Source organism: Acinonyx jubatus, chromosome A1 (genome assembly GCF_027475565.1).
Source record: "Acinonyx jubatus isolate Ajub_Pintada_27869175 chromosome A1, VMU_Ajub_asm_v1.0, whole genome shotgun sequence".
Classification (NCBI taxonomy): domain Eukaryota; kingdom Metazoa; phylum Chordata; class Mammalia; order Carnivora; family Felidae; genus Acinonyx; species Acinonyx jubatus.
The window spans coordinates 228,970,484-228,998,031 of NC_069380.1; the positions used below are offsets into that span (position 1 = coordinate 228,970,484).

General features: G+C 42.7%; 1 protein-coding gene across 5 annotated transcripts in view; it reads left to right on the plus strand.

Annotated features, from left to right (window-relative positions):
• SEMA5A (semaphorin 5A) overlaps positions 1-27,548 on the plus strand; it is a 472,280-nt gene that overhangs the window by 220,050 nt on the left and 224,682 nt on the right. For all 5 annotated transcript variants that reach the window (XM_053202211.1, XM_053202205.1, XM_053202198.1 and 2 more), the window contains one exon: positions 8,700-8,745. In XM_053202211.1, coding sequence (XP_053058186.1) covers positions 8,700-8,745 — 46 coding nt within the window. The remainder of the gene's footprint in view (positions 1-8,699; positions 8,746-27,548) is intronic.

Below are 27,548 nucleotides of genomic sequence, written 5' to 3' on the forward strand. Positions count from 1 at the left end.
ACGCTCAGATTTGCATTGAAGAAGATATTTCTTCCATATTGTGTGCAGAGTCTGCTCGAATTTGAACAATTTGGAGATAGGAACAGCACTTGGGGGCTGTGGATCAGGTGACAGTAGAAAGAACTTACACTTAGGCAGTGATGGTGGAAATGGGGAGGAGAGATTTGAGATATATTTCAGAGCTGAGTTTGACACTGATTGATGGTGACCCCAGATGGAAAGGTAGAGGGCAAGAGTCAAAGGGGAGATTTGGAGCAAGACTCGGGAGTGTGGCTTGCTGTGATGGCCGTAGCTAGCCCTGAGCATGTGGGGACTGAGCTGCAATTCTTTGATTATTTGAAGATCCACGAAAACAAAACTGAAACAAACACAAAACAGCTCGGCTTTTGCTAACTCTGAAGCTAACCCAGAAAAAGAATTGTATATGGAGATCACTTGAGGAGTGGACATTCCTAAGAAAACAGGGTTAAAGGAATCCTATGATAGGTCACTTGGTATTTTTTCAAATGAAATATGATCTCTATTAACTGAAAAATAGGAGGGAACAAGTCAAATACCCAGCGGACCCACAAAAGCAGAAGTTGTGAGTTAAATCTGGAGCAGTAAAAGTCATCGTCTGTAATCCTCAAAGCAAGTAATATTTAGAGCATAGTAAAATTTAAATTATCGGTGTGATTATTAACAATATTGACTAATAACTATGACCCTAGATGTGCTTATGGGAAAAGGTTTTTCTGGTTTTATATCGCTGCAGTTTGCTAACAGCGTTGGTCTTAATCACTGCACCCCATTCAGAATTCATCTTTGTGATTTTATTTTACTTGCAAAAGCAAGAAGCTCTCCATCTATTTCTGTGCCTTTCAATCTTGGTGTCTAAACATACAAGAGTGCTATTAAAATGATTTATTCCTGGTTCTGATGTGTTCTTTTGGATCATTTTTAATAACCAAGACTTTGGAAAGATTTGAAATAACTTTTTGGGGATAAGGAATGGGATAATAGAAGCCAATACAATTTTGGGGGAGTTTGTACTGGACACATATGGTAATACCAACAATAATAAAATCAAAATTATCTTAAAATTTTCATAGCCCAAAGTACATATAGTCATGATTTTAGAGGAGGGTAGCAAAGATTTTGACTGAAGAGGTAGCTTATAAGCATGACTGTATTATTCACAAACTATGATCTAAATGTGATCCAACTAAATAGTTGTTATCTATTTGTAATAGTTTGGTAATTCAAAAAATTAATTAAATGCCCCAAAACTTGTGGATAAAACATAAGAAAGAGATATGGTTGGAATGGTTATAACCGCAGAAAAAACAAAGGCTCCTGGAATCCGTTTGGAGTCAACCAGCATCATGAAAATCTCTGGAACAGCAATTACAGAATTGGTTCCAGGATGAAATTAAATCTTCAGATGCTTTGACGTTACTGATATGATTGATACATTAAATACTGACATTCAGATCATTAAAATAATTTTTTATAGAAACATCTTGTGCCTTAAAGGATACAGGTGTTACTTTTCCTTAGTTTCAAAATCAGAAACTTACATTTTAATATTCAAATCTGTCAGTGCAGTGGAAAATGTGGGTGTGATGGAGGGCGTGGCTATTTCAAGCTCTGCGCAGTCGCCTATTGATGACGGGGGAGTCCCGCAGCAAAGAGAAATCGGGTAGGAAGAAGCTGACCCAGGTACAGGTGAGACTGGCCTTTCAGTTGACGTCAGCTCTCAGATTTACTCACATGGTGATAGCTGCTCCACAGCGTGTGTTTTGTGTTCATATGGTTTCATGATCGACCGCGGTCTGAACTTCTGTTAAACAGAAAGAGAAGTCACTACCCCCATTGTTCAAAACACATTTGATAGATTAGCTTGCTGTTCTGTCTCCATTTTCTTTTTGTGCCAAATGCGTATCTGTCTGTCTTAATTATTTGGCCTTCTCCTCCTCCGTTATGAGCAAGCCTCTAACTTCCGTGTTCAATAAGAACCTGGAGTTTTCCTCTTTGATTTTATAGCTATATTCATCAGAGACCAATTGAGTTATTCTAAGAGAATGTCATTTTAAAACACCTGTGTCTTTCATAATTAATGGAGGTCAGAGTTAAGTTTTATAGTGTCTCTAGATAAAATGAGTCATTTAGTTAATATGCTCATGATGGCTCAACCTTTTCTTTAATGCTGGCTGAATTTTATTACTTTACATGAAGACACAAATGAACTTCGTCTATTACGGCCCGCACTGCTCCCTCAGAGGATATGTTGTTGTGCTTAGTGATTTGTTGCTAATAGGCCACTGGGGGATATGATAGGACGCGGGAATGGGTTATGCAATCCTACAATCAATAAGAAATCAACTCCAGTGAGGAGGGAGAAAACGCGTTCAGATGTCTAGTGGGGAAACTGTCAAGTTGTGTCTGCCAAATTTAATGGCTTTGTGATTTGAATTATTCAGTCTGTTGGATCTATGTATCCCTCATACATTATTACTCCTCAAAGTAATACGGTTATTACATGTGAATGAGCAATGTCAAATTTTATTCCAAGACATTTGAAAAAAAAAAAAAAAAGGAGATCCATACCAAGGGAAGAAAAACGCATACTTTCATTTACTATCATCGTAAAAGTGAACCTTTCCAGCGTGGTAAACTCTTGCTTGGTACTTCTGGAATGGGGGGGGGCGGGGAATGGAAATACAGACTAGTTCTCCTAAGCTGTACCACTGATGCATTCTAAAAAATTCTAATCCCTTAACCTGTTGCACCACTGCCTTTGTCCCTGTAGAATGGTAATATTCCTTATTACTACCTATTTACATCTCCCAGGGTGTTATGATGATGAATGAGACCACTTAAATGCTTTGGGTTGCTCAGAGCTTTGCCCTCCTAGAGAAACTGACCCGATATGAAACATTTGGTTAGCATTCCCTGTTGGCTGGATGCCAGAATCATTACCCCTTCATGTTGGAAAGGTTGGTAGCCTTTCTCGTGAACCTCACATATATTGTTTTCCCTCCTCGGTGTGCTCACGAGTGCAAGATAAAGTGGTTGCCCCTTCTGGAATGCCCCGGAGAACAGCCACTTACAGAGGACCATAGATCTTGCTTTAGTGTGTGAGTGGCCCAACATCTGGGAATATCAATTTTTTATTCCTTTTAGAAGATTTTCTTTCTTTTTGTAATCTTTAGCTTCGTAGGTCGCTGACCCAAACTGTGATGGATCAAGCTGTCTTGGGAGATTTCGGGTCCCTCTTGTTGCTAGCTGTGTTGGAATTTGTCCAGTAGCAAAAATGGACAAGTAGCTATACTTGGAACCGAATAGTTTGAGGAAAGGCATTTGAGAATAGTAGAATCCACACTGTGTTTTGTCAGATTCTCAAGTTCCAGGGAGGTGATTGGGGAATTCCACAAATGTTTCATTTATATTTCATTTCTTAAAAACATTTTAAAAATCGTTGAAAATCATGATAGAGAAAGTGAATACTGAGATGTGTCATATTATATATTTCTAATATGGAAAGGTCCAAGAAGGCATTAAGTTGCCTACCTGGATTTTGTGTAGATCACAATCATTCAACAAATATTTGTAAGCCCTTACCAATTCTTTGTCTCCGAAATCAAACAAAAAGTAACAACAAAAATGTAACCGACCAACCGCCACAAAGGTTGTACAAGGTTATCAATACATATTTCCCGTAATTCTAGTTTCAAAAATTTTAAGTCACTTTAATCAACTATGATGAACAAATATTATGTGTGAGTACTTTGTTGGATGAATTTTCATTAATGAAGAACTATCCTTCCTCTTTTACATGCTGAGTTTTTATTTAAAATTATTTTGCAATATGGTACTTGGTTGCAAAAAAATAAAAAACACTCAAAGTATTTCTCAGGAATTTGTTGAAATACGTCAGGGTGGCAAGTCTTTTATTCGATTGGTCACAAATTCATTCAACTCCCTTGGCCATTTCATATCTGAAAAGGGTTACAGTCTTTTAGGGATTTGTGTTACTTAAAAATACTGACAGATGGTATAGTTTAGCTCTCTCATGTTATAAATGAAGAAACATGGGCACTCTTAAGTATGGGCAGGGGTGCCTGGGTGGCTCAGTCGGTTAAGCATCCAACTTCAGCTCAGGTCACGATCTCATGGCTCGTGGGTTTGAGCCCCGCATCGGGCTCTGGGCTGACAGCTCAGAGCCTGGAGCCTGCTTCGGATGCTGTGTCTCCCTCCCTCTCTGCCCCTCTCCTACTCATGCTCTGTCTCTCAAAAATGAATAAACATTAAAAAAGTTAAAAAAAAAAAAGTATGGGCAGGCAGTTTCAGGAAAAAAACTGTGAGAAATAAGGAGGGAGAAAGGAGACACCATTTAATGAGCCAGACCAGTAGGGTTGACATGTTCGCTTAATGGGGAGACATATGTCACAGTCAGAAATGAGTCCCAGGGGTGAGAATCAATTACCTAGAATCAAAAGACAGCCATTAGTAGTGTTAAGACCAGAATGGTCTCAAAATGATACGTAAATGTGCCTGCGAATGAACAATGAAGACATAAAATAGTTGTACTCTAAGAACTATTACTGTGTGTTTCTGTGTATGTGCGTGTGTTGGGGGGGTGTGCCCATGAAACTCGGAAAGTGACATGGGATGACTGGTGAAGCCGTGTGGCACAGGGGCCAAGGGACAGCATGGTCCGAGAGGTTCTGATTCTAATGTTGGGACTTTATCTGATCCTAATAGTCTTGAATAAATCACCCTGCACCTCTTTATTTGCAGAAGTTTCCTCATGGACAGATTGAAGGTAGATACACTCTAAGGATGGCGCAGCTTTAGAATTCTTGGATCCTCTGTTCTTTGGGTTTTTTTTTTAGGTTAAAAAAAAAACAGAGGATGGTTTTAAAAATCACCAGTTTGCATCTTGTAACCTAGAACATACCAAAGGAAACGTTTCAGTCTCCTTTGATTCTTCTCTTCCCTGGGGTGCTGGCATGGGTAGCCTGAGCACTGTGGCTCTTTCTCTGTCCCCTTCCTCTCTGTTCACCTGTTGAATGTCTCCAGCACCCTGATTTATCGCTGATGAAATGGTTGTGAGGGCACCACAGCTCTCAGGTATTCAGGGGAGTAAAAGTACAGGGTTGAAATTCACTAGCAATGGTGGGGCAGGGAGGGGCACCTTTGTGTACTGGGACGTGCCAGGCAGAAAAAGGATCCTCAGCAGAGTTAAGTTTTTGCTTGGGGAGATGTGGCCCGAGAACATGGCATGTTTCTTATCATAAGTCCGTGTCTTCCTGTCTTGGTCTGTTGGGGCCACTAGAACAGAACTCTACAGACTTGGGTGGCTTATAAACAGCAGAGATTTATATCTCCTGGTTCTAGAGGATGGAAGTCCAAGGTCAGGGAGCATGGCTGGGTTCTGGGTTACAGATTGGCCACTGTCTCCCTGTGCCCTCACATGGTCGAAGAGGTGAAGCATTTCTGGAGCTTCTTGTACGAGGGCGGCCATCCTCATGACCTAATCACCTCCCCAAAGCTTTGCCTTCTAACACCATCCCCTTTGGGGGTTAGGGTTTCAACATAAGAATTTGGGGGAGATCCAAACATTCATGCTATAACCCTTCCCTCGTGGACAGCACCTGAAAAGGGCACTGAGGGGTTTCCGAGAATATTCTCTGTATGTCCTCCGACCCAAAATGGAGGACTTTGAACTTTTCTCTCCAGTTGTCCTGCCCGGAGCTCTACGGAACATGTGGACACCACCATCTTCTTTCCTCAGTGGTGTGAAGGCACTTCCAGCTCGTTGTGTATGAGAAGTGCCTTTCTAGAAAGTTCCCAGATTTAGATGTGGGTGTGTATGTGTGTGTGGGTGGGTGAGAGAGAGAGAGAGAGAGAGAGATGGGGGTGGGTTTATGAGAGGCTTGAGAGGTGGCCTTTCAACCTCATCAGACCCCTTAGGTAATTAATTGACTAAAAATATGAACAATTTCTTTTACTGGAAATATTTACAGAAAAAGTCTTTCTTAGAAGAGCTAGTGAGTGGAAGAATGTGGTGACTGGGTCCCAGAACCACGACGCTATAAATCTGAAAACCCAATAGTGCTGTACTGTCCCTGCAGACAATGCCCCCACGCACCTGAACGCACAGTCAGGCTGGCTTCCGCCGGAAACCGGAAATGGCTGGAGAGCGTCTCTCGTTCCTTTCCTGTGCAATGGGGAATCTGCTGAGAATTGCAATGGGTCTGGAAATTTCAGTATTTTCCATAAACTGTCTGCGTGTGGCCACGATTGATCGACTGCTTGCAGTGGATCAGGAGCCATCCTCAGTGCTTTCCTTGGAGGTAACCCTCGCTACAGCCGCAGGGCGTAGGTAGGAGTATGGGCCCCATTTTACAGATGAGAGCACCCAGGCATGGGGTGCTTAAGCTTCCCTCACAAGGTTGTGTCCTGGCACAGCTTTGGCTTTCGCACAAGTATCCTTCTGGCTCCCGTGGTCACTGCGCGGTGATGGCCGGCAGAATCCTGCAGGCAGGAAGCCAATTAGGAGCCGGGGGTGAGGGTAGGGAGCCATCGTGCCCATGAAGGCGATGAGTGGCCAGTAATTGCTGGTGGTGCCACTTGTAAGCCTCTCATCTGGAAAACTGATCTGTGCGTGTGTCTAGATTGCTAACTTCCCTGGGAGGAGTCACACCGGCCTCTGTGTCACATCGGGTGAAGGATGGCAAATCTTCAAATGCTAGCAGCCTCCAGTGGTGTTTCCTAGGCAGCTCAACTGCCCTCTTCTGCGCGTGCTGGGCTCCCATTCCTCCCCCTGCAGGGAGATGTTTCTGGTGGAAACCTGGCCTCCGCATGCTGCCCGACTAAATAAAAATAGACCTGTTGTCGCACTGCCTTGTCAAAGTCATTCTTAATCTGGGTCTGCGCGGAGGGCTCTGATCCATCTGCCATAAAAGAGAGGGCAAGTGTTCCCCAAATGGCCTTGTGGCGGAGGTGGCCTGGGCCACGCAGTGTTTTCTGGGAGCTTCTCTGGCATTATTTCATAGGTTAAATTGGATGTTGGAAAGGGTGTGCTGAAGAGGCCACTTAAGTGGTTTGGAGGAGGCAACTTCCACGCCGTGCAAGATGGCGGTGGCGCCGTGCAAGATGGCGGTGGGGGGCAGACTCTAAGATGGCAGAGTGACCAAGGGGTGATGCCGGGGACGCCGAGACAGCTCTGCCAGTGAGCTCATCCTTTTGCTTGTTCCAAACGGTGTGCACGCACAGGCTACTAGCCCTCAGTCTCTCTATTGGCTTTGTCTTCCCATGTCTGGCTGCTCAGTAGGGATGCTTCTTGGTCCTCTCAAGGTCATGCCCATTGTCCTGCCTTGGCCATCACTTACCACTTCCACTAGGACAGCATGTGTCCACTTCAGACATCTACCCATCTCTCCAAATAGTGAAAATAATCTACTTGAGTTTCTTGCTGGTGTTGAGAAACCTGTTAATCTCTTAGTTCCATGGAAATAACCTTGGTCGGGCCAGCCCATTATGTAAAATGATAGCTTCTTTTTTAAATTATATATATATATATATATATATATATATATATATATATATATATATGAACAGAGAGTGAGAGCAGGGGAGAGGGGAAGAGGAGAGAGAGGGAGATCTTAAGCAGGCGCCATGCTCAGCATCGAGCCAGACATGGGGCTCCATCCCAGGACCCTGGGATCATGACTTGAGCTGAAATCAAGTCAGAGGCTCAATGGACCGAGCCACTCAGGCTCCCCAAAACAATAGCTTCTTAGAGACCCGTCCTGCACTCGTGCCTTCATAGGGTCTGTCTGTTGGGTGCCAGGTCTCCTGCCATTACTGTTTACACTGGGGCTAACTTTCTCCTCCATAGTCCCTGGAGCGTGGCTCTCCCTGCACCAGCTCCTCATTAAGGGGGCATTCATGATTTGAGTCAGAGGCCAAAGCAACTCGCAGGAGGAGGCCAATTTGTTTCTAAACCTACAGCAGTAGAGTCCAAAGCCTAATGTGGCTGATGTTTGTGTTCTGCCCCCCCGCTGTGCTGATCGCCACCGCATATTTCATTGTTCTTCCCCTTCATTGTCAGGACAGATCCTTTCCTTTTCTCTGATTTCTTGCCTCACACTTGGGCAGCCAGAGGGGACTCTTTCACACCCTTGATTGTGGACCGACGAGTTGATGCTTCTAAACTTGTACACACCAAATGCATCCAGCAAGACAGAACACTGTAATACTCAGACTGTGGTTGAATTCCAAAGCAGGATGTGTTGTAACTATAAATCATGGTGAATGTAGGTGATCCATAAGAATGAAGACTCATAGAATGGGTTTGTATTCTCTTACTTAAACTCAATTTCAGAATCGACTGCCTGTGTCCTTTGGTCCATTCCACATGGATCAAGAGAGTCCATTAATAACTGAGATTCACTGTAGTCACACACACACACACACACACGCACGCACCTTATTCCTTAACTCTCTTGCCAATCTCAAATGTGCCAATCTCAAACCTGCTGACATACTGAATGCCTCTCTGAATTGTGAGGTGTGAGGACAACTGTGCCATACGCATTCTTGGAAAGCCCCAAATCATTGCTTTGTTTTGCCTTGTTCTCATAATTTTGATGACCTGTAATATTTTGAATCTATTAAAATTAAAACTCCTCTCCTTTTGTGTTTTGTAGAAACTACCTCTTCAGGTTACAGCTTGAGGATTTGTCTCTGATCCAGGTAGGTGCGATTTATCTTTCTCAAGCTTTCATTTTCCATCCCAATGAGCTTACCGTTTGAGAGAATGAAGACAGATGTGTGTAAAGGTATTAATCATGCCAGAGCAGAGATTCGCTTCCTCAGCGAGTCAGGCTGCCAGACCCTATCTGATATGAGTCGTCACCTGCCTTAATTCCCGATTGGCCCTTTTTTCCTACTGTGCATCCTCCCTTCCTATCATGGGCATCATCCTGATTTAGTCTTCACCACATGATAGACAATTCAGAGGACATCCCCCAATGTCTGGGAGAGCCCTTACCCACTCCACCCCCACCCCCAGTTAGAATGGCCATTGATTATTTATTTTGCTGCATTCAGCCATCATAGTTTTGGAAAAGTCAGTTCCCTTAGGAAAACATCTTTGTTTCCTCTTTACCTTTTATAATTAAATAAATATGAGTATATATAGAAAAGAGTAAGTGGCGATAGATACAAATGCACTTTACGTGCTTCTGTTTTTACAGTTTGAAGAAGGACACAGATCCTTCTGCCTGAGTAGAGTATTTATTTTAGAGGCAGATGTGAATCACGAAGGCCCACTGTTGCCCCCCAGGCTTTTAGAAGGGTCTGGCAACCATGGTCTCCTTGGACAAGGGGAGAGTTAGGACATGACTATCTCTCTCACCAACTATCTGGAACTCCCCATGGAACGTGCTAGAACTACTCCTGGGCCATGTGTAGCTTGGGAAAAGGTCTTCAATTGTAATGTCACCCTCCTGTACTAGAGCCCTAAGAAGTAGTTGGAGATGAGTTTGTGTTAATTTCTTCTGCATGTAATGCTGGGATTTGTGAACATCCAGGAAACTTTGGAGCTAGGGTGTTTTTTTTTTTAAGTAGGCTCCACGCCCAGTGTGGGGCTCAAACTCAGAACCCCAACATTGGAAGTCGCATGCTCTACTGACCTAGCCAGCCAGGCACCCCAGCTAGGGTTTAATATTTGACCGATCTTTCATTCACCAGGGCTTCAAAATAAGCCAATCCCACAAGCAAAGCTAATTTTGGTAAAAACGCAAGGGCTTTGAAGACGATAGACCTGGGTTTGTGATATAGCTCCCTTCCTCCCAGCAGCTGTGGGTTTCCTCATCTGTGAAACGGCCACAAGGCACGATCTCCCCATGCTGTCACTGCTAAAATTAAATAGAGTAAAATGTGCAGAAGGAAGAAGCCATAGCAATTTGTCAACAAATGTTAATTGTGTTTGTTTTTAAAAGTGATGATGCTAAATGATGACTTAGTATTGTACTCATTTCATCACACCAGACAATGAGTGATCTTGCCACTGTAGTTTAGCATATACGTCTTTTGTTTTGTTTTGCTTTTCTTTAGTGTATAAGTCCTTGTATGAGTTGATTTGTTGGGAAAATCTTGAATGTATTAAGAAGAAATCAGAATGATCAGCAGTGTAACTAAAATACCATTTTCAAACTCTGATTTTGAAGAATCTTTTATAAAAATATAGATCTTTCAATAGGTGGGAACTATATATTATGCTCATTTTGACTCTTATGGTGTAATAGACGGTCTGCTGCATTGTGTATGTGTGTGTGGGAAAAAGTGGTGTGTGTAGATGTGTGTGCACATACTTGTTTACATGTACGTACTCTCTCATTTCCTTGTTTCCTAGTTTTGTTGGCTGGAAGGTTCTGGAAGGAGTGTCATCGTAGTAGCAATGAGCACATTTAATATACAGTTCTTGGTTTCTAAATTTAACCACACACTAAAATGAACTAAAGTTTCTTGGAGAAGTAGCTGGTTCTAGGGTCTGGGCGGCAAAAGTCTCAGAGAAGCCTAGAAGGTCTTGTTGTTTCCAGAATTCAGGACATATTCAGAGAATGATGAGGGCAGGTCCAAAGGACCTAGGTGCTAACTGAACGTTGGGCTCACTGAAGAAATCTGGGACAATGGATTGTTAAATAACGATGGTATCAGATTATAACACGGTGAATAAGAATCAACGAGAATATACCAACATCAGAAAAGAAATGAATGAATAAACAAATGAGGCAGAAGGAGGGGCCATTCTTCCTTACTGTCAAATACCAACTGCCAGATATTGAAGGCATGATTTAATTAAGACATCATTTGGTTACCATCACACTAAAAATTGATTCAGGCAAAAATGATCAACGGCTGCTAAAATTTATGGCTGAGACTTTGATGATGGCCAAGATATTTATAAAGTCTCCAAGTAGATACCTATGTGATATTTATTAATTATAAGAGGAAAATTATGACTTGATGGTGAAGAAACCCAGCCATTCTCACCATAACCAAGTAATGGGACGAAGAACTTAGTCAACGTGTCCTGATTCAGTGCATGGAGAAGGACACAGCAAGGTATGCTCGTTATTCCAACCAGTTTTATCAGGAGGAACCAGAACACAAACCAAAACTGAGGGGCATTCTATAAAAACTGGTCTCTACTCTTCAAAAATCACCAGGTCATGAAGGGCACATAAAGAATGAAGGGCTAGTCCATCATCAAGGAGAAAAAATGGCATGGCAGTCTAACGAAACACTCAATCCAACTTCTATCTTGGAAGAGAATAAAATGTTTTTTCTTGCTTCTATAAAGGGCACCATTGGGACAACTGGCAACATTTTAACATCTTCAGAATAGACAGCAGAAATGTATTGATGGTAATTTTCTGATTTTGATAACTGTAGTGTGATTATATAGGAGAATGACCTCGTTCTCTGGACAAACCTGAGATAAGGAAGAGTAAAGGGTATCATTTTTCTAACTTCTGAAATCATTTAAAAATTACAATACATGCATGCAGAAAGAGCGATAAAGCAAATGTGGTAAAATAATTAATGGGCAAACCCAGGAATTTCGGCGAAGGGTTTATCAGAGCCCACTGTGTTTTTCTTGCAAATTTAGCTGTTTTGAAATAAACAGATGCATTTGCCATTGACGCTGTGTGTGACGTTGCTGTGGGGGCGAGGGAACCAAGTTGCTTTTCCCATCATGGTTTTCTGTCATCGCGACGGCCTTCTGCTGGAACTCAAGTTGAGGTTGTTGGTTGAAAACCCATCAGCATGACCCCTTGGTGAGAGAGCGCACAGTTTACTGACATGGGACCCGGCAAGAAGTCAGTGGCTTTCTGAATGGTGGCTTTGATGACACAGCCCTGGTGCCAGCTGTCAGACATCACTCTGCCGTTGGTGCAAAACAGTCCAAGATGCACATTTTGCGGTGGTTGTGCTGCTCAGTAGCCTCCTGTGTACTCCGTATGGAGAGTGATGAAGCTGGCAGACTGTTCTTTCTTACATGTCTTCAGTAAAGTTGTCTTCTTGATTTCTATGACTAATTTCTTGTCATTTAAATGACTGTTTCCCAGGGTGACCAAAAAGAGAGGTGTACAGCTAAAGAAAGGGCTATATTGGTGGTATAATCAGCACCGTCCAGTAGAAACATAATGTGAGTCTCACGGGTAGTTTGTTGAAACTGGTGGTCAGTCATTTTGAAACAAGTACAAAGAAATGGGAATCATTTTTAATAATATGTTTGTCTTGACTCCTATCAAAAATATTATTTCAATACGTACTCATTTCAAGAAATCAGTGAGATATTACATTTTTAAGATTAAATCTGTAAAATCTCATGGGTAATTTACATAGAGAGCACCAGTTCAAGAGCAGCAGGGCAAGTGCTACCCCGTTGGATGTTCCATTTGCAGAGAATGCGTACAGAGGCATTTATGACTCGGAAGCCTTCAGTTATGTCGTAGAAATATTAGTTTCTACTAGGATCACCTGGATTGATTTGAACATTTCAGGCTAATAATTGCCTCCTTCTGTCTCTCACTAAAGATAACAAGTGATTGTTTCAACATGGAAGGTGGGGAAGCTGAGGCGAGGGGGAAAAACAGTTTGCCACAGAGTGGAGATCATCGGTATTGAGAATCATCGAGAGCCCTTATTTCACACCGGACAAGGCTTCATTTGATCTTGCCCCTCTCTGCATGACGGCAGGGTCCACCTCTGGTGGCTGCCTGCGTTGATCCTGTCTCTCTCCATTGCCGTGGGGTGCCTCCACCTTGTCTGTCAGTGTCACGCTGCTTATAGCTTTCTAACCTGTCACCTGGAGGTTCTTTCCTAGCATTGAGCAAACATTTAGTTTTGCCGTCCTCTCTGGTAAACACTTTCGCCCCATGCTCTTCTTAATCTAGAAAAAGACTGCCGATCCTGAGTCCCCCGGTAGACACACTGTCTTTGTGACTCATCCTGAGCCACTTCGGGCAGGTGACCCTCTGATTCATTTCGTAGCCTCACAGCCTTGGTTTCTGACGAGCACCCATTGATTCACATGCAAATTCACTCTGTGTGTCATGAGGAACGTTCTATTTCTGTCTCCTTGGTGTTGGGTCATCAGATTAGATTACCCGCAGGTGGTAGACGTGAGACAAATGTCTGTTTTAATGCCTTGGTCTCGAGTAATATGTTCACTCTTTAACTTTTTTAAACTCTGCATTAGGGGGTGGAGGTAAGCTTCGTATTTTCGTCCCTCAATTCAAGAGAAGGAAAGGAACACAACCCAGAAACTAGAGCCATGAGAGACGCTTGTGGAAAGAGGCATCCAGAAACACACGTGTGTGCCCTCTCACCCCAAAGCATACTTCTAGGACAATACACGTGACTGCCGACTCCCATCCACTCCTTTCTGACCCGCCAGCCACCTGTCTGCTCAGTAATGCTCTGTACTCTTCCTTTGCCCCGAATTCGTCTCCTTGCCTCGATCGTGTTTTAGGATCAGCAACAAGACAGAAGATGCTGGATTATATTCCTTTTTCTCCTTCTGTTGGCTGGTTGTTACAGAATTCTAGAGACCGTCTCCCACGAATGATTCCTGAATTCAACGTCCTGCTGTACACAGAGGAGCCAGCCCAGCCCCCGGCCATAATAGGGGCACAGTGGACACCTCTCTGTGCACCCTCCCAGTCCCCGCTTCCTCAGATCAAGGTGGTCTCCAGACTGGTGATCCCCATTTATGGTGTTTGGTGAGAGGAGAAGTGGGGGGCAGGTCTTGTTTCCCCCTGAGCAGCGAAGGGAGGACCAGACACAGGCTGCTGGCATTACACACAGGAGTCAGCACACCGTCCATCCGGACGTGGCCATGCCTTGTGACTCGGCTCGTGAAACTGTGCCGAGATCCGCTGGTGAGGGAAATGGAGTTCGATCGGGTGGCCTCAGAATGGGAAAACTCACAGCAAGGTCAGATTGCCTGATAAGCCAGATGCTGAAAGCAGTCTGGAGGCTGGACAGAACCCGGATTCAAAGCAGTCTTTCCCTTTGCCTCTCTAGTTAGGGCGAGATACCACTGGTGGGGTTTCTAAAGCAGTAAAGGTTTGATCCAGGGTTGGGTCGGACACATTTTTTCTGTTACCCTGGATGAACATTATCTGCTTGAGGAAAATGCCTTGGCATCACCGCAGAAATATGCACATATAGGTGTACCACGAGGTAAAATGCCTGTACTCAGAATATTTGTTACCGTTTTCAAACAGGCATACCTTCTGTATTAAAGTGCAAGACCGAGAGTTGCTTTTAATTTAAGGAAAGAAAACCTGGTTTTCATCAATGTTGAGAGAACCAGACATCGATGTGATATCATTTAGAAAGCATCTTTCCACTCAGAGGCTGTGATCAGTTTCCCTGTGGCCACCGAGTGCTACAGTTTAGCCATGACATCTTGAAAGCCAGTCAGGCTTGGTGATCGAAGACGTGGCTGCTCACCGTTGTGAGTGTTTCGCACGTCTTGTCACGATAGCCAGACTCAACTCCTCAGATCCCCTTCCTTCTTGCTTTGATCACAGCAGTTATTTTTTAAGAACAAAGAAGGTTTTTAAGAAATTCAGAAACGCAGCTGGCCTCAAGACTAATGGACAACATTTGCCCCTCCAGGGTGATGCCTGGGATGGCCCGAGGTGGACACTCCTTGAACAGCATCCCAAGAGCACAAAGGACTGCAGCTCATTTAGGCTCCTCATCTTTCTAATATTCTTTGAGGGAATTGCTCCAAATCCATTTTCATATTGTTTTGTTACCGAGGGAAAGGAATTCACGGCCCGTTTCTCACTCACAACTGCTGGAATAAGCAGGAAAATCAAAATCTGTGCTCCAATTTGCCACCTGCCTCTCTGTGAGTTGTTAGTTAAAAACCGTTAAGTGTGTGACTACCTGGTCAATATTGGTAGAGATTTCTGTTGGAAGTTAGCATAGATGTTCACTTTGTTTCCTGGATCTTTAAGTTTGGGGAACTGGCTTTCAACCTGACGTTATCTAAACCAGTGTTTCTCAACTAGGGGCTGCTGAACCTGCTGAGAACCTCTGGCTTTCACCTCTGATGGGAACGGTGAAACACACCTGTGGGGTGGAAGCCAGGAATTCTGCTCAGCATCCCGTAATGCGTAGGGTGGGTTGTCCCCACTCCACAAAGACCACGGTGGCTCTGAGTTCTAATGGCGCCGAGGTTGAAACCCTATGTTGGGTAACTGCTGTCTCACTCCCATATACTTTGAAGAAGCTGCTTTTCTAGTCTGTGATGTTAAGATCACTTGATTGAATCTGTAAGATCTCTGATGTGCTGAAGGAAGTTTTCTCTTTAGAGTTCTTCATATGTTTAACCAAACACATGTATGAAAACTTGGTGGCCATTTCTAAAAGAAGCTGCTGGAATTCTGGAGTTTAAATTGTTTCCTTTTGTCAATATGTGATTAAATTTAAAAATAAATTCGGTCAACTGGGGCTCCTGAGTGGCTGAGTTGGTTAAGCATCTGACTTCAGCTCAGGTCATCATCTCACACTTTGTGGGTTCAAGCCCCACGTCGGGCTCTGTGCTGACAGCTAGGAGCCTGGAGCCTGTTTCGGATTCTGTGTGAGAATGACGTATTACTTAATAATTTAGAATAACTTTTCAAAGAAGATATTCATGTTGACTGATTTTTTTCAATCAAATTTTATATTTATATTGGACAGTTAGAAACCAGTCCCTACTGTAGTCGTCAGAAATCAGGTTTCTAAACTTTATTTTTCCTTTCTTTATCAAACATATTCCTAAAATCATCCTTCTGTAGAAGTGGAAGGACTCATAGAGATCAGCGTTACTAAAACCTTTCAGGGGTGGGCAAACCAGCCCTTGTGGCTCATAGTTAAAGTTTCCTTGGAACATGGCCACGCCCGTTCACGTGCATACTGCCAACCTGGGATTCTACTTCACAGAGTTTATTGGAACACGCACACACCAGTGTCTCTTAGATGCGGTCTATTTCTGCCGCATAGCAGGGTTGACCGGTTGTCACAGAGACTGCCCTGCCTGAAAAGCCTAAAATATTTATTAAGTGACCCTTTTAGAAAGGGTTTGTTCTGTCACCTCGTACATAAGAAGTTTTCGATGTGTTATTTCCTGAATGAATGAGTGAACGCAATACGAGGCAGTGAAAAGTTTTGTTTCTGTTTTGTGTTTTGAGTTTTTCAGACAGTATCTGGTGGATGTGTTCTAATTGGAGTCCACGTGCAATGTCTCATGGTCCCAGCAGACCTTGACCTAAGTTGGTCTGCTAGTCTAGGTCTTCCTAGTCGGAAACCGAAGAATTTGGTCACCTTTGTCCTTAAATTCTGAACTCCTGCAGCCACCCTCTTGGTGAACGCTCCCTGTCGAGTACTGTTTTATCTACCCATTTACTTTCCCTTTCTCATAACTTCCTGGAGGATTTATAGTTGTTTATGCATATTTCATAAGGATGATTTAGGTGTTCTAGTTTCAGAGTATCGGTGAAGGTGAGCTGACTGCTGTCGACAAACAGCCCCGTGTCCTTAGGGGCTGGACACACACACGGAGCCTCATCACTTGCACTACAGTGCACCGTAGGGGCGGCGGGAGCCCGGAGCCCAGGATTTCTGCCTTATGTGCCCCCATCTCCGACCCACATTTCCAGGGGCGGCATGGAACGGAGAATGGAAAATCCCGCAAAGGAGATCCTATGGGCCGTGCCCAGAAGTGGCACACCTCCCCTCTGCCCAGATGCCAGCGGCCATCACTCAGTCACCTGGCCTCAGTCAACTGCAAGGGGGTAGAACACGTGGTTCGCATGCCCAGGAAGAGGCAGAGAACTGGGGTGTTCAGACCTTGGCAGGTGTTGGCATTTTCACCCAGAGGGTGCCGGGAAACACGGGCCTAGACGCTGGGGGTGCCCTGCTGTTCCCTGTTCTCCGTCCACCACCACCCCCAACCCACGTCATTCTCATTTTCTCTGGCACACACACACAGATTTGTTCACGCTTCTTAACGTCTCTGTAAAAAACAAAGCAAGGGTACTTTGAATAAACCACATAACTTCCTCAGACCTCGGTTTCTCCATGGTGCCTTGTGGAGAGGAGAGCTGGAGGAGGAGTGGACCGGACTGTCCCTGCAGGCCCGTTCAGCATTAAAATCCTCACGTGCACCATCCTTCGACTTCTTTCTCTTCTGTCATTGTGGCAAAAGCAGGCCCTCACTCTAACTCTGTGCTCAGCCCTCCACATGCAGTGTCTCAACGGGAGCCTCTCAACGTCACTAAGGTTGAAGTTACGTGATTTTTTCTTTTCCTTTTTTTTTTTTTTCTTGAGAAAGAGCGAGAGAGTGGGAGAGGGTCAGAGAGAAAGGGAGAGAGAGAATCTTAAGCAGGCTCCACACCCGGCACGGAGCCGGAAGCAGGGCCGGTCTCACGACTGTGAGATCGTGACCTGAGCTGAAATCAAGAGTCAGACGCTTCACCTACTGAGCCGCCCGGGCACCCCGAAGTTATATACTGTTTTTAATATTTTATGGAGGAGGCGTTGGTGTTTGGAGAGTTTCTGCGATTTAACCAACACCGCCCAGCTGGTACGTAGCCGAGCTGAGATTTGGATCTGGGTCTGTTGGGCTCCAGAGGACAGTCTCTTAATCCCCAGCCGACAGGCTGCCTCACTGTGCTCATTGCTACTGCTTACTATACTCGTATAGACAGCTGGCAGACAGAGAGTGTAACTGTTAATTTATCATTATAACTTATATCTGGATGTTAGACTGGGTTTCCTGGAAGTCAGAGACGGGGATTCATAGGCTTGTGCTGTATGGAGGGCGTGTTCTCAGCAGGTGGGGAGTGAGGAAGATAGCAGAGAACAGAATTAGGCAGGAATTTGCTCTCAGCTGGAGTCTAGTGTCAACTTGATCCCAAGGGAATTCTGGAGACTAGATAGGATCTCAGTTGGTCCCCTTTGAGGCAAGGGGGATGATTTATACTCAGTTCCCCCTTGTCCTTCCATCATTAGCTACTGATTTTTGCATCTGGGGGAAGTTGGTCACATAGTCGTCTTTTTTTCAAAAAATCTTTGTAAATGTTTATGTATTTTTGAGAGGGAGAGAGAGTGCACGCGAGCACATGAGCAGGCAGAGAGGGAGGGAGCAGAGGATCTGAAGCAGACTCTGAGCTGTCAGCGGAGAGCCCGATGTAGGGCTCGCACTCATGAACCGTGAGATCACGGCCTGAGCTGAAGTCGGAATCTCAACAGACTGAGCCACCCAGGCTCCCCGGTCACATGAGTCTTCTAACGAGGTTGCGCTCATCAGCCAAGAGCGGTTTGCAGAGAGGGGGGCATCCGCGAGCCAGTACCAGCCAAAGCTGACGGCAGCCAGTGACAGGTGCAATGTCCTGCAAGGACAGCCGGGTGAGGCCCTGAGAGCGCCCACTACGGTGTGTGTGCCACTCAGCATGTTTGCATATTTTACTTGGGCTTATCTTGATGCTCTAGACCTGGCCTGCCAAGACCTGCCCCTGCCACCGAAGTGAAATGTTTGCATGTGTCTGCTTGATTGTTGAATGCATTCTGTTGTACCGTGCATGGCTTTGTCCTTAACGACTTTCCCTATGCGTTTCTGAATTTCTGCTCCACTTGCAGCCTCAAAAGCGAAATTGAAGATGCACGAATATTTTTCTTAGGAGTATGTATCCTTTAGTTTCTCGAAATGAAGTCAGGAAGTTTCTGTGAGCCAACAGCAAATACTGCCTGACAATCGTAGGCTGCTGGATAAACGGAGGGGTCCTTTTCATTTATCTAAAATGCATTTCTACCTCTATTTCAGAAGTGGCCCCAGCACCTCACAGGACTGCTGAATGATGGTCATGCTTAGATTCTCTGCCCTGCTTTCATTTTCCTTATTTGTGCGCCTCTCCCCAGATGCTGACACAAATAGATAAGCCACCATCCCAGAAGAACCCTTTGTTTCAGAGATAAGTAAGGATTTCTTGTTTGTGTAAGAAATTCTGTATTCTGGAAGCAGAATCTCCCAGTGACCTAGGGGCTTACTGAGAATCAATGGCAAGGGAGAAATATAAATGAAAAACGCATGAGTTACATTGGCCTACCATTCTCTACAGTGACTGGACTGAAAATCCTGATTTGGTCATTCTTTTTTTTTTTTTTTTAATTTACAGGTTTTTTATTAAATTTATTTATTTGTTTTTGAGAGAGAGAGAGAGCGAGTGAGCGAGCGAGCAGGGAGGGACAGAGAGAGAGAGGGGGGAGAGAGAATCCCAAGCAGGCTCCACAGTTAGGACACAGCCTGACGTGGAGATCAACTCACGAACTGTGAGGTCATGACCTGAGCTGAAATCAAGAGTTGGACGCTCAACCGACTGAAACCACCCAGGTATCCCCTGATTTGGTGATTATTTAGCATATGAACTATTTGGCATCCTGACTTTATTCGGTAACTGTGATTCAGTTCAGTAAAGTGATGTAGGTAGAGCTGTGATGGACACTGCCCCTGTTTAATATATGTTTATCAAACTCTCTGTTTGTTGTTCTTGAATAGCTAACATTTTATGTTATTTTATTTTATTTTATTTTATTTTATTTTATTTTATTTTATTTTTATTTGAGAGAAGGTGGGGAGAGGCAGAAGGAGATTGAGAGAGAGAGAGACAGAGAGAGACAGAGAGAGACAGAGTCCCAAGCAGGTTCTATGCTCAGTGCAGAGCCTGATGTGGGACTTGATCCCACTACCCTGGGATCATGACCCGAGATGAAAATAAGAATCTGATTCTCAACCAACTGAGCTACCCAGGTGCCCCATAATGGCCAACCTTTTAGAGTTTATATGTAACCTTTTTATTAGGTCACGATGTTTCACCAGTTTGCATCAGTTTTTACTGGCCTAGGGGCTTGCCTCTTTCAACTGACAGGATATGATCTCTGTTATCATTTGAAATGGGCTGATCGTACAGTTTAATTCTTTTTTTTTTTCAATACATGAAATTTATTGTCAAATTGGTTTCCATACAACACCCAGTGCTCATCCCAAAAGGTGCCCTCCTCAATGCCCATCACCTCCCCTCCCCTCCCTGCCAGCCCCCATCCACCCTCAGTTTGTTCTCAGTTTTTAAGAGTATCTTATGCTTTGGCTCTCTCCCACTCTAATGTACAGTTTAATTCTTAACTTTCAACCCTGTTTCTCAATTTTGGAGGATACTCAGTTATCGTTTACATGTTTTCTGGAGGGCACCGAGGTAATTTGCCCCCTCAGATGTTCACTATTAGATGCATTCTACTTAATAACAAATTAAGTATGGGTATGTATGAAGTGAAGTCCAAATACGTACATTTTTTTTCTGGAAATTTTTAATCATCATTTGGATAAAGGAGCATTGAAATCAAAAGTAGTCTGAAAAGTACAGCCATCAGTTTCTGGTTCAGGAAGGTGGAGACACAGTGATACTGATACTCCACCCATTAAAACAGCATTTAAATGACAATAAAGATATGTAAAAGTTAAAAGTCTATGAATACTAGGAATGGAATCATATCTATATCTCTATCATCTATATCTATATCTATGTCTATATCTATACATAGATCTCTATATATACCAAACTATTTGAAGACATTTTTTAAAGGATACAAAGCACCCTTTACTTGGAAATTTGGAAATATCTAAGAACAGAGGATACCACAATCCAAAACATGGTGGTAAAAGCCAGATAAAACAACCAAAACTAATTACTTCAGATGAAATGGTAATTGTCCAAGGAATACAATATGACGTTAAAGAGATTCCAAATATTATATTCAGTGGGATTCAGGAAAATATTACAGCTATTCCGTAAATATGATCACCTCAGCTCTCTCCAGACACATTATTTTGAGAACAGAGACAATATTTAAATGTTACAAGTTCACAAGAGCAAGAAAAGTGGGAAAGGAGGTAAATCTAGTGTGGGTTCAGCTAAAGGTTGAACCTCCAGTAGATTGCTGGTCAGAAGGAGAGAAACCAGCAGACGTTCACTCGCACACAGAAGCATAGCTACAAATTAAAGATGTGATGGGCCTCAAACACATGGCCAATCTTCCCCTGAAGATGTTTGCCGAAATGTGGTAGTCCTATGGCTGAAGATCTAAGCTACAACAGAGTAGAAGGAATCTCCCACTTGTTTAAAGGACCAAGGAACTAAATACCCGATAGGTTACTGCCTAAAAACTTGGAGAGTCCACGCTCTAGAAACAAAGATGAATCAGAAGTTTATTGAATCTCTCCAGATTGCACCTCAGCCCTGACTCAGCTTAGTCCCTACCTTCATCCCCCTTTCCCTCCAGATCTGCTTTACAGAGGAAAAAAGCAACCGTCTCTGAAGGAATATTTCTTGGTGGAAGTAGCATCATTTAGAGTCTCTGCAATTGGCTTGCAGCAAAATATTCCAGAAATGTGAAAAGGCAAAAACCCTGTGACAGATAAATTAGGTAAACTCAGGCAATAGAATGAAACCCACAGATGATCCAGTTAGCATAGTAAACTGGAATTTAGTTGCTGGAAAATATCTAGCCTGAGGTGTGGAGAGGAATTAGCAGAAAAAATGTTAAAAGTAAGAGACACATGTTGCGTTCAAAATTCGATCTCACCTATAATTTGAGTCTCAAAAGGAAAAGAGAGAAAACAAAGTAGTAACTATATTCTTAGCAATTATTGCTGACACTTTACAGAAATGATTGAAGACATCATTCACCAGATTTAGACATTCAGCGAGCACCAAGAATGATAAATAATACAAAGCCACATCTAGACACATAATGGTTGAAAGCCTGAAAACCAATGACAAAGAGAAACACCTTAAAAATGAACCATAGTGGGGAGAAAAGGACATATAATGCTCAGTGGAGTAGAAGTAAGATTTACAGCTGATTTTTCAATGGAAACTGCAAATAGTAGGAGGCAGTGGAGGGAGGGGTTAGATTTCCAGATCTTCCCTCACTTTGTACCTCAGCACGACAGCTCCTGTGTCACCCTGAAAGAAGACAGAGGCTTGAGTTTGGAACGTGACAAACCTAGAAATGTATCAGACTGGGGTACCTAGAAATAGCTTAGATCTTCAATTAAAAAAAGAAAAAGGACACGAAGTGTAAGGCTCTGTAGTGTGGTCCCAGCTCCTTTCCCCTGTGGGTGGTGTTCATGCTCAGGAAAAATAGCTAACTCCTGGCCTGCAAAGCAATTCATGTACCCAGCTCTTTTCGTTTTGTTTTGTTTTACATTTCTCATGATGAAAAATAGGCGATAAAACCAATTGGATGAGAAACTTGGAGGAAATAGAGACAGGAAGTTACCATTAATGTTTGCTGAAATCAGGGAAGATACTGCATCCGTTAAACAAAGACAATAAAATATTCAGTCTATTAAAATGGCCTTTCACAGATTGCCTTTACTACGTGATTAAAAAATGATGTCAACAGTTAGCAAGAAAATAAATTTGATGAAAACTCCCAGAAAGGTGAGCAGGGCCTGAGAAGGAACCCATCTGAACAGTGTCTCATTTATATTCCAGGCCTGCACTAGAGGCTCCCACAGGACATAGAGAGGGAGAAAAATCTGATGAGGGCAAAGAGAGGTAATTGTGGAAAGGTTGTGCCGTGGGCTGTAGGAGCAGGTTGGAGTAGGTAGAAGAGTGTCAGAAGGTGTCTTTCCAGGAAAATAACCATCATGGAATAAATACCTGAGGTGTTAGTATGTGTTTGGAGAAAATGTAAACTTACAGTTGGGCGTTGGGAACAAATCAGTAGTAAGTACGTAGAAAAAGAAACCAGGGCCCTGCTATAGACAATGTTTGTGCCCCCCCCAACCCCCTCCAAATTCAGATCTAAGAACTTAACCTCCAAAGGGATTGGTTTGAACGTGAGGTCTTTGGGAGATGAACAGGTCACGAGGAGAGAGCCCTCATGAGTGAGATTAGTGCCCTTAAAAAAGAGACCCCAGAGACCTCTCTTCTACCCCGTGAGCTATAGAGAAAAGCACTATCTGTGAGCCAGGGAGCAGATCCCCACCAGACACCGAATCTGCCAGCACCTTGATCTTGGACTTGCTAGCCTCCAGAACTGTGAGGAATAAGTTTCTGGGCTTTATAAACTACCCAGTTGATGGTATTTTGTTATAGCAGCCTGAACAAACCTAAGACAAGACTGTTATTAACTCCAAGAAAAACAAAATTGTTTTGAGAAACATTTCTTACTTTATGGCACATCTGTGAATAGTATCGACATAGTCATAAATATGTAAATGCTGAATATCCAAGCAGAATTACGATAAAACAACATTGAGAAAACAGGGACAAGAGAAGGTATGTGTATTGATGCGAGGAGGATAGGTTGAAGAAGGAGCCAGTAAATGATATTTTTCAGCTGAAAAAAAATCAAGAAACAGCAGTAAAATAATTTTATTTAGAGATTTGGAGACAAATGTCAAAATAGACTGTGGAAGAGTTGAATGTTCCTACTTTGAACAGCATATGGACACAACATAGAGGGCTTACTTGAGTCTTTTGTTTTAGCTTCTGTGGATATCTTTATAAATTAAGTGCATGTTCAACTTTAGTTAAAAAATAGTATAAATATGATATTGTATTCATAAAGTGTGAGAAGACTTCCATGGGAAGGAAAAAACAGTTCAAGAAAGAATTCATAGAAATAAAAATATGATGTCTCACATACACAACTCATCACAAATTATGCAAAATGCAATTAGAGGGTTCCATAAAAAATGCCTTTAAGAACAAAGTAGATATTTTTATTCAAATCACAAGGTTAACAACTGAGAAGTGGTTAATTACATGAAGATTATTTTTATCAAAAGGAAAAGTAGAAATGCAATTATAAATTCTATGGGGAAACCAAGATAAATAATAAGTATACAAGCAAATGGTGCTCCAAATATAAAACAAACGAGATGATTTTGAATATAAAAAAGCAAAAGCAACAAATATGGGTGGAACATAAGAGCCCCAGTCTTTATTTGTGTGTAATTTCTTAGGATTTATTTATAGTTCACAATATAATCAATTTTCAATGGCGTTTGTTTTATTTTTCCCTAACAAGTTATTTGTCTCATGAATGGGATATTTTGCTGGGTAAATGTTCATCTTCTCCCTTCTGTGTTTCTTTGAGTATCATGATAAAAATAAGCTTATAGTTCAAAATTTGTTCCTCGTCAAAATATTTTATATAGGACTTGTTAAACTTTGTAATTTTCAAGATTTTTTGGGGGGTGGGGAGAGGTAAGTTCTTATTTAAATTCCGGTTAACTAACATGCAGTGTAATATTAGTTTCAGGAGTACAATATATTGATTTCATAATTCCATACAGCACCCAGGGCTCATCACAACACATGCACTGCTTTATCCCCATTACCTGCTTTACTCATCTGCCCCCGCCCCCCACCTCCCCTGTGGGACCTGAAACCATCAAAATTCTAGCAGAGAACACAGGCAATAACCTGTTTGACATCAGCTGTAGCAACTTCCTTCTAGATAGGTCTCCTGAGGCAAGGGAAACAAAAGCAAAAATAAACTATTGGGACTTCATCAAAATAAAAAGCTTCTGCACAACAAAGGAAACAATCAACAAAAGTGAAAGGCAACCTATAGAAGGGGAGAAGATATTTGCAAATAACATATGGGGTAAAGGGTTAGTATCCAAACTATACAAAGAACTGATACAACTCAACACCCCCCAAATGAATAATCCAGTTAAGTAATGGGCAGAAGACATGAATAGATACTTTTCCAAAGAAGACATCCAGATGGCCAATAGACACATGAAAATGATTGTTTGTTTGTTTCTTCTGATTCTTCTTAAATTGCTAATCTGAGTTTTCCTACATGGACATGGGTACGTGCTCTTTAAAGAAACATGGTTGGAAATTAAGCAGCTACATTGATGACCTTATCATCTACATGTTTAAAACTTTTTTTTAATGGTACCTTTAGGAATGTTTTTTGGAGCTTATAAGTTCAATAAAGAAATAGGAAGTTCAGACATTCCTTCAGCTTGATCTCAACTTTTTTTTCTGCTTAGCATGTAAATTAAATTTATTACTTGAAATATGTAAGTTAGCAGTGGTGATATCCTTGTAGTGGGTGGTTTGGATTTTTCTTTTTGTGCTTTATCATAATTTTCCAGATTGTTTGCTGTATATATGCTTATACGCTTTTTTTTTTTGTAACAGCATAAACTAATCAATTAAATAGACTCATGAAGAAAACAAACAACAAAAGCCAAAAAAATTTAAACCTGGTTTCAAAACTTCTTTCTGTATTATAATTAGTGTATGTTAGGGATTCCCATTCCGTTCTCTTTGCTTAAGCCTTGTCTGAGTCAAGGAGGAGAAAGAAACACTGAAAGAATGGGTATATATCTTCTTTTTCATACATAAAGTTCCCTGCTATGCTAGCAGGTGCACTTAAGATTTCTGAGCTTTAGAGCAGCTGTCTCAGTATCTAAAGCACACTGACTTTGTCTAGATTGGCTAATATTCATATCATGGGAATGTCCATGCCTCTTTGATGCCTAGGATCATGCCTTGGTGATCACTGCACTTCTACTCTGAGAAACAGCCATGAATGAGCCAGGTTCATGAGCATGTATGAACATGAGCCTGAAATGAAACATGCTATTTTCATCACTGTCCACCGCATGGCCTCACTGTGAAGATAAAGCAGGTACGAGGTTCAGTTTGGCTTTCATGTTGGTTCAAACACACGATGGCTTTCTTGTATCTACAGAATCGGCAACAGGGTTAATAGAGCCAAGGACGTGCTTTAACCTGCAAGGGGCTTCTGTCACTGCTCGCTTCTCTCTTTTCCTTCTGGGATTCTTAGGACCCTACTCTCTACGATTCTTGCAGTATTGCTGGTGACACGGTGTGGTAGTTTAAAAATTGGCTCCCCCAAAGATGTCCGTCCTAATCCCTGGAACCTGTGAATGCTGCTTTATATGGCAAAACTGTGGTTAAGAATCTTGGGATGGGGAAGTTATCTTGGATTATGTGAGCAAGTCCTAAATGTATTCTCAAGTGTTATTTTGGGAGGGAGGTAGAGTGATATTTTATACATGCCTGCGGAGGAGAAACCCATGTGAACATGGAGCAGAGAGAGACTTAAGAGGTTGACCTTGAAGGTGGGAGTGATGTGTCCACAAGCTAAGGCATGCTGCAGCCACCAGAAGCTGGAAGAGATATGGAAGGTTCTTTCCTAGAGCCTCTGCAGGGAGCGTGGCTCTTCTGATACCTTGATTTTGGTCCAGTAATACTGGTTTCTAACTTCTGGCCTCTAAGACTGTGAGAGATTAAAGTTCTATTGATTTAAGCTACCAGTTTGATGGTAAGTCATTAGAGCAGCCACAGGAGATTAATACACAATGGCCTCCATTTCCCTGATCTCACCAGTGGGCTGCTGACCCCGGAAGCCTAGTAAGAGTGTCCCATCTCCGTGGCCCAGGGTTCTGAAAGCAACCCACGTGCAGCTCATTGGTGGCCTTTAGGGGACTTTGAAATATGCCCTGAGAGAAATGGGGATGATCTCTTTTCTTTGCAGTCATGAGCTTGAAGGATGATGTTAACCATAGGCTACTTATGTCCTTCTTGTCAGTGTGTGGTACCAGCCCAAGAAAAAGGCCCAACAGAGCCCATCATAACTAGGAATGGACACCGTTGAATTCTTATGGCATGCTCTGAACCTCTGGGCTAGCCTGTGCTTCAATCTGGTTTTCTCATCTTGTGCTTTCCGGTTATAAACTATTTGAAAACTTTAGCTTAAACTGATTGGAGTTGAGTTCTTACCATTTGTTGCAAAGACAGTCCTAAGGGCTTGGTTACAATAAATTTGCTTCTGTCTGCTGCTCACATTAAACCTTCTCAAGCCAGATTTGAAGGCCAGTGTATATTGATTTTGAGATTCCTGATGCTTATGAATTTGCTGCTTAAAATTTGTCTACCCTTTGGGTGAAGAGGCTGTCCTGAGTGTTGGGTCTGATGCATACCCCAAGTGGGATTTTCTTCTGTTTAAAAAATGAATGTGATCATTGGTTGAGGGAGTCATTTAGGTCATGAGACACACGTTTGGCTTGTAAATACAGATCTCACAAAATATATTTGGAAGTCACATTTAAACTAAGTCTCTTTGTCCATTAGAAAGGATACGGGTCAAGTCTGACATACTGTCTTTTTAGTAGTGTGTTAGTTTTCCTAGGGTCTGCTATGCCAATTATTACAAATTTGGTGGCTTAAAAAATAAAAAATTATCCTCCTATAGTTCTGGAGGCCAGTGGTCTGAAATCGAAGTATCAGCAGGATCACACTCTTGTCAGAGTTTCTAGGGGAGAATATGTCTTTGTCTCTTCCAGCTTCTGGTAGCTAGCTTCAGGAGTTCTTGTCTTTTTGGTCTGATCTCTGCTGCAACCTTGTATAGCCTTCTCTCTGTCAGAG